The sequence below is a fragment of the Triticum dicoccoides genome, chromosome 2A, assembly GCF_002162155.2.
Source record: "Triticum dicoccoides isolate Atlit2015 ecotype Zavitan chromosome 2A, WEW_v2.0, whole genome shotgun sequence".
NCBI classification, from domain to species: Eukaryota; Viridiplantae; Streptophyta; class Magnoliopsida; order Poales; family Poaceae; genus Triticum; species Triticum dicoccoides.
Window position 1 is genome coordinate 627,678,498 of NC_041382.1, and position 7,550 is coordinate 627,686,047.

Sequence of the window (7,550 nt, forward strand, 5' to 3'; positions counted from 1 at the left end):
GCGCCTAAAGCGGGCATATTTGCAAAGCGCTTGGGGGGCGCCTCGACGCCTAGGCGTCGCCTTACGGACGCCTTAAAAACATACTGTCTATTTATGAAATAACTTTTGCTTACATGCACTAACATGCCAAATCTATGAAAAGTAACACACTGAAGCAAATAATTATTTACTTTATATTTTGTAAGTGTGAGAGCAAAGTCTCTGAAAGCACTTACCAAGTTACCCGTATGAAAAAAAACATTTTTCTTATATAATTAGTCTCTTCCGTTTAGGTAAGTGCGATCGCTCTCAAGTTTATTGCACAAGAATTCTTTTTTTTATATGGACCAGCATGCACTGAAATTTAATAGATGTGAGCAAACTGTTCACAGCCAATCAGCTTGTGTTCTCCAAACAATTGCCTGAATATAATAGGAAAAGAAGTGCATTGACCTCCAGTGTAGGAAGGCAACCGGTCTACTTGGCTAATCATATCCTTGAAAACAGTTTCAGATGGCTCCACAACCATCACTCCGGAATTCATTCTTTCAGAATGCTTCAAGTTCCCACAGAACTTCCCACACTTGAAAACATCCTCGATACTTTTTACAACTACAGTATCTGCATCAAGATAAACAACTGGGAGAACAGCAACCTTTTAGAATAGCAATACAAAAAATATGAGGCGAAAGCGATGTCAGAAAAAAAATACTTTTCAAGAACTAAAAAAATGATTTATCATTTTGAAACAGACGGACTTGGTGACGGAAATAAAGAAGCACAATCACTTAAATTATTATCGGCACGTACCCTTTTTGTAGCTTGTCATGTTGAATATCTTCAACTTTGTGTAGACACCCCAAAACCTCGTTGGTCTCACTTGGTTAGGATTAGCCAGTAAAGTTATACGCTTCACGATCCAACCATCAGCCTAGAATTTATCTAATGTTAGATTCAATACGGATTAGTTTGAAACATACACCGAAACTGCTTTGCAGGTAAGAAGATTGACAAATAATGTTCATTGTAGTGTGGCATCTTCTGAAGTGATTTTTTCTTTCAGGAATCTTCTGAACTACAGTAATACGGACTAGAATGACAAAATTTTCATCCAGGTCCACACCATTCTGCGCGAACCTATCATAACCCATGATGAATTTCGTACACAGATATCACAGTGAGCACCCCTAATAAACTCCTAAAGTAAGCAGCAACATCCTCCTTGCATCTCCATTTCAACCAGTTGGTTCAACCCCAAACAACTCTGCGCTAAAGCTGCTACTTCACTGAAGCACACTTAATCTACCGCTAAATTCGTGGGCGTGGGTAGTATTCAGCAAACCTCGAGGAGCTCCCGCGAGTACTCTGAGACGCCGTCGGAGACGAGCACGACCATGTCCCGCCGCGTGCCGGTGTCGCGGATGGACTTGCCCAGGACGCGCACGCCGAGGACGAACTCGTCGCCGTAGAGCAGCGTGACGTAGGCCTCCTCCGTCGCCGCCGCCGCGCCGGCGAGCAGCGCCGCCGCGACGAGGGCGGCCAGCAGGGGCCACCTGGTCGGCGGTGGTCCCATCGAGGCCCTGCCCGCGCGGGATCTCGCCACGGCGGCCTTCCAATCGGAGCTGCTCGGGATCGGGAGGTTGTCCAGTGCTATGGTGATCTTCTCATGGCGATGGCGATGGAGATGTGTTCGGTCAAATGAGTTCGTCCAGTTTGGACTTGTCACGGCGGCTCGGTCTGACGGTCGTCGAGGGAATGGGCCGTGGCGGGCCGCATCAGGCTCGGGCCCCGGGCCTACTCGGCCCGCTTTCGCTGCAGAAGCAGTTCGCGGCCTCTTCTGAGGAAGAAAAACTCACACGGCGACACATGCGACAGAAGAGGAGTTGGAATCCCCGCCCTCTGCGACCGGCTAACCCACATCCCTTCCCCTGCCGCCTCGCCGCCGGCCGCCGGCCGCCGTCTCGGTCGAACCGACCGGCCCAAAGGAAGAAGACGAGGCGATTCCTCTCCGCGTCGCGCCCCCATGGACATACTCGTAAGCGCAGCAACCTTACCGCGCAATCCTTTATCCCTACTCCCCGTGCGCCGCACCGCGGCTCCTCCCGGTTAAATTCTCTCTTAGTTTTGTGCGCCAATCTTCCGCAGGAGAGAATTCGCGGAGGCGGCGACAAGCCGGCCGCGATGGAGACGCCCCGGAGGCCGGAGTCGTGGGTGGAGATTTCAGAGTCCGTCTCGCGGCTCTGCAGCTTCGACGCCGGCGGGGGCGGGGCCGTATCTGTAAGCCTTCTGCATTTTCCCTTGTGGTTACTACTGTAGTTTTCTATGAACTTTCAGGCTTGCATCGTTTTTTCATCCTTGGTGTGCCGACCAGGATTACGCCCAACACGAGACTAGGATGACAGTGAAAAATGTTGTTTTCAGTTGGAATCAGATTAGATTTCCCCCTCTGGCACCTGAAATTGGAGTGCCAAATATCTGAATTCCCTATCTATTGTCGCAAGGGGCTCGTCACAAAATACATACTTGGCCAATATATTACTCCCTACATTCACAAATATAAGTTGTTTTGGATATTTCAATATGGACTGCATACGGACTGAAATTAGTGAACATACACACTAAAACGTGCCTGCATACATCCATTTCAGAAAATAGTTAGAACATCTTATATTTGTGAACGGAGGGAGTAACTTCTTACTACCTCCGTACCAAAATATAAGACTTTTTTGTAGGCTAAACTAGCCACAAAATCGTCTTATATATTGATAATGAGGAAGTATTTTTCAAGAAAGAATCAATCATTTGGCGATAGAGACCAACATATCAATCATTAAATTGACTTAGTGTGAATAACAATGTGCCTGTTCGACTCTGTTGTCATTTCTGAACTTTAAAACTGTTATTATGAGCCTACTATAGTTTTAGTACTGCCCAGTTAAAAATGAATCTTGGAGCTAACACAAATAAAGGTATAAACAATAACCACACTGCTAGATGCTTCAGTTTACACAATAGTACAGTAGCTAATTTGTAGCACTGCTTCATCTTTGCCCTGAGTGTTATTTTTGACAGAAAGTGTAGTACATAGTTTGGTGTGATTGTTTAACTGATGGGACATGTTACATGTCATATGACCCTTTGTTCCAATGATATAATGGACTATGAACCTTCCAAATTGTTGTTTGAATTTGTTTACAGCAAGCAGCCTTTTCCCCTTCTAGGGAAATGTTTACTGCTTACCTAGATAACTAAAAATCTCAGTATGAGCAAGCATAATTGTGTAGTCAAAGTACTGGAATGTTACTTTCATGATAATTATATAGTTCAGTGTAAATTCTCTATTATCGTATTAGTTATAGCTCCTATTTTCCTGTAGGTAAAACTTATCCAGGATGACAGGATGGCACATGATAAGTTGGTTGATTCTTTCTTGAACAAGTTTTTTCCATCTGGTTATCCATACAGGTATGAGTTCCCGAATCGTTGACATTCTTGATACTCTGATGGACGACATTATTTGATGAGTTTTGCTCTTGCTCATGCAGTGTGAATGAGGGTTACCTAACATATACCAAATTCCGAGCACTCCAGCATTTTTCTAGTGCTATGCTGCATGTGCTATCGACCCAGGTCAGTTCATCTGGTTGCTGTTATTCGTTAGCAATAAGAGTCGTCATTGGATAATGTGTGTCAGTTCCATGAATTTGAGCCGCTTTCTAGATACTTAAATTATTTTTACCTACTTTGTTTGATGAGCAAACATGGTACCTTCTACTGACGGCCCGTGTGGGCTGCGGCTCAGTCTTTATTATTTGCTGCAGGTCTACGACCTACCCCTGCGCAAGCAACGGCTGTAAGTTGGGTAAGCATATGCTGACAGAGATGCTAAAGTTTCTAGCCGGTAGTACGACCGAAACATCTTGGCTGATTTTCTTTAACCATTTCAGATTCTAAAAGATGGAATGCAGCACGCAGGAAAACTCATCTGTAGCGGCATGGGGGCAAGAATGGATTCAGAGCCAAAGAGTTGGAGGATATTTGGTGGGTAATCATCATATTACCGTGTCACCCATTTTCTGATATTTATGCTTGTTTGTGTTCTTCTACTGAAATTTTCTTTCTAAGCTACATCATCGATGCCTCTTTGTTTTGGTGCCAGCTGATGTTCTCTATGATTTTGGTACTGCCTTGGACTTCATTTCACCACTGTGTCCGCAACTTTTTCTTGAAGTGGCAGGCTTGGGAAATTTTGCGAAGGTGCGAATTTAACTTGCATATGCTGCACTTCAAATGGCACGTATATTGCAATACAATCTTCTGTTCGACATTGCGTGTTTAATTTGTCGAGAGCTTACTCAAAGATAAAACGACTGTCCTCTGCGCCTGATGGTTATATGGAATGACTGTTGATTATAGGACGTTGTAAAAATGAACATATTTGTCCAGATTTTCTGCCTGAAAACTGAGCTGCCATCACAGTGATATCTTATTGCTTGTCATTGTAGGGAATGGCTGTGGTTGCTGCCAGAGCGACAAGGCTACCAATATATTCATCTTTTGCGAAAGAAGGCAACCTTAGTGACTTGTTTGCTAAAGGGGAAGCCATCTCGACACTTTTCAATGTTATGGGGATAGGAGCTGGCATTGGATTATCATCTACAGTATGTTCAACGACTCAAGGAAAGGTACATATTTGCAATAATACACTTGTTAAGTTACTCTGTTTCATTTTATCAGGGAAGTAAACGAAGTAAAAAAAAAGTGCATTACGTGAATTAGATTAGAGTGGTCATTACATTGAGAATGAGAACGACCATCAGAATCCGGAACTTATTATTATGTTGAGAACTTTTTGTTTGGTACAAGCTTCTAATTACTATATCAAATTTCTTGCAGCTAATCATAGGCCCATTGCTTTCTGCTGTGCATATATGGGGAGTGGTGCAAGAGATGAGAGCAACTCCTATAAACACACTTAATCCACAAAGAACAGCAATGGTGGTGGCTGATTTTATCAAGGTTTCTTACGTTTGACCTGTAACTGTAAATGCTTCCTGTTTTCCGAATTACTACAATACTAATTCCGTTCCTTACTCTGCAGAGCGGAAAGGTTTCAAGCCCAGCTGAGCTAAGATACAGAGAAGATCTTCTGTTCCCTAACCGGTTAATAGTAGAAGCGGGAAGCGTGAAAGTCGGGCAACCACTTCGCAGGGTTTTGAGCCCACGGCATGTCGAAGAGCTGAGGTCTATTTTCCCAAACGAGAAATTTCTGCTCACCCAAAAAAGCGACAAGGCGTACATGGTTCTTGAGCAGAGCGCAACCGGGGAGGATGCGCTGAGGGGGTGGCTGGTCGCTGCCTTCGCTTCGGAGATGGAGAGATCAGGCGCTGGACCACGTGACACGGTCCTGAACGACGCCTATCAGAAGATGGAGAGCGTGTTCCCCGTGTTCGTTTCGGAAGTCAAGAGCAGGGGCTGGTACACAGGCCAGTTCTTGGATGGAAATCACAGTCGGATCGCGTACGCGAAATCTGAATGACCGTGCTGGAGGAAGAGCACTATCGACCACGACGCATGCGGTGCATCCCGCCTGCGATTTTTTTCAGAGTTGCAGAGTTCAATTTTGTTTCACGAAAAAAAAGTTGTTTGTAGAAAACCGTTTTCTTTTGTCTTCCGTCACTCATAGGGTCGCCACTCTATCTTTCTACCTTCAGTGCAGTGTATGTATGACAGAAATGAGTGGATGCTTTGTCTTCAGAACTTCCTGAATCATACATGAAATGGAGAGCCAACATGATGCTGGTACTTGAAAGGAGGCTGCATCTGTTTGACTATGCTCTGCCGTATGGTTTGACTCGTGCGTATCGTAAGTGATGGGATGGATGGAACCGCGGCATCTCGATTCCAAGTGACGGAACTGCCGCATCTTAGTCAAGATGCTGCCGTAGTGGATGACATAATCACGCGATCGCTGGACTGTCCACGGCGAAGCCATGTACTAGGTTTGTCTAGCCTATCAGAGTAGGGTGACATAGTCACCACGAGTTGAACTATCCTGCGATCGGGTTAATTTCCAAGTTTGAGTGAACCACGTCGTCGACCCGTCGTCTTGCAGAGCGCGACGGGCGGACGCCGGCGGCTAGACCGAACGGTGCAATTCAGCGTACGTGACCGGCCGACGGGTGAGCTGCGCAGGGCAGTAAAAAAATATGTACCGAAAGGCGATCGAAATTACCGTGGACTGCATGCTCTGCTAAATCCAAATTTGCGGTCGCGCGCTGAGGTTCGGGCGCAAGAACGGACGAAGGCACGCACGCGCGCGCGTTTTGGCTGCTGAAACCATCAACGGCTGGGAGAGGATATTGGACGATGAAAAAAGTCGAGCCTGCAAAGGCAAAGAGTCCATGCTAAAACCAATCACAGCCTTTTCTCTGGCCTAACAAGTTACTACATCCTACTTGATGATCACTATCACTTAGAGAATTGATGGTGGATTGACCCTGGCTGGAGTCTGGTCGCGGCACGGAACGAATAAGCTGGAAATTTATTCAGTCCGGCAAGTGGGTGGTAAAAGCACCATGCGTTTACATTTAGGCGTTCAAACGGCAGAGATCGGAGAAAGCAAGGCTAGTACAGTAGTACAGTAGTACTTCGGAACCAAACGGGCAACTGGCACCTTTCACGCCTTTCGTCATGCATGCAGTTCATACGAACTGAGCTACGGAAAGCACGGCGGGTTCTGATCTTTCCAGATCGAACGGTCGATCATGAACCGTCCGGATCGAATGGAACGGCGACCGGCCAGCGGCGTCTTGCGATCCAGGTGGAATTGTGACAACACTGGCCCGGAAAAGGGATAAAGCGGTAGTATACTTTTTTCACCGAGATGAGATGCAGAAAAGGGGATACTGAAGGCAACACGAGTCTGAACGTCGAGAAAGGGGAATGAAGGAACGGGTAAAGTGTCGGCACGACCGCGAGCCGCACGATCGAGAAAGATAAAATCGGGGCCTGGATCCTGCCGGGTTAATTTATGCCCCTGCTCCCGTGTTGCTGCTGCTGCTGCTGCTGTAGCGCTACGTGGACAGGTGAACGGACCGGCCAGACTGCTGCCGGCAGGTTGGTGCAGCGCAGCGCAGATTGATTGTCTGTCATATCCATTTGTCCATTTATTACTCGCTCCCGGTCGAAAGCGATAAAAAGCACCCCGCATGGCGCATGGGGGAAATACGGACGCCCCTCCGGCGCCAATTCTTTACTCGTAGCCATGGCTTTTCGTATTATTGGGCCATGCACGGACACGAAATCCGCGTCCGGAGGAGAAGGCCGGCCGGGAAAGGTGCGTGGATTTTTCACATTTGGAGCGGGGCCAAAAGGATGCGAGGGTGAAAAAAAGGGAGAAAATAACTGCGGCGGCGGCGTCTCGTCCGTGACGAAAGCGTGGCGACGAGGCAACGTAAGACGAGCAGGCTCCAGGCAGGGCGCAGCGCACGGACGGACTGACCGACGGACCGACGGAGAGAGGGATGCCGGAGACGGACTGCACGGCGCGTGCGTACGCACGTGCGGCC

The 7,550-nt window shown here is 47.1% G+C and overlaps 2 protein-coding genes across 2 annotated transcripts in view; one reads left to right on the forward strand and one right to left on the reverse strand.

Annotated features, from left to right (window-relative positions):
- Window positions 1-1,674, reverse strand: part of LOC119355855 (inositol phosphorylceramide glucuronosyltransferase 1-like) — a 5,502-nt gene extending 3,828 nt beyond the window's left edge. The window contains exons 1-3 of the mRNA XM_037622738.1: window positions 1,322-1,674; window positions 790-910; window positions 433-618 (exon numbers count right to left, since the gene is read on the reverse strand). Of these exons, the coding sequence (XP_037478635.1) occupies window positions 433-618; window positions 790-910; window positions 1,322-1,552 (538 nt within the window). The 5' untranslated portion in view covers window positions 1,553-1,674. The remainder of the gene's footprint in view (window positions 1-432; window positions 619-789; window positions 911-1,321) is intronic.
- A 179-nt stretch (window positions 1,675-1,853) lies between these two features.
- Window positions 1,854-5,739, forward strand: LOC119355856 (protein root UVB sensitive 2, chloroplastic-like). The gene is made up of 10 exons (XM_037622739.1): window positions 1,854-2,014; window positions 2,125-2,256; window positions 3,356-3,444; window positions 3,525-3,609; window positions 3,782-3,841; window positions 3,927-4,020; window positions 4,139-4,236; window positions 4,485-4,664; window positions 4,876-4,998; window positions 5,081-5,739. Exons 1-10 carry the CDS (start codon window positions 2,003-2,005, stop codon window positions 5,516-5,518), a joined length of 1,311 nt encoding a protein of 436 aa, XP_037478636.1. The 5' UTR covers window positions 1,854-2,002; the 3' UTR covers window positions 5,519-5,739.
- Window positions 5,740-7,550: the final 1,811 nt, after the last annotated feature.

Bases quoted from the DNA above. Each gene is read 5' to 3' on its own strand.
- LOC119355856 (XM_037622739.1), top strand. The intron at 3,610-3,781 runs GTCAGTTCATCT...GCTGCGGCTCAG, and splicing joins TGCATGTGCTATCGACCCAG to TCTTTATTATTTGCTGCAGG. The intron at 4,021-4,138 runs GTGGGTAATCAT...TTTTGGTGCCAG, and splicing joins AAAGAGTTGGAGGATATTTG to CTGATGTTCTCTATGATTTT.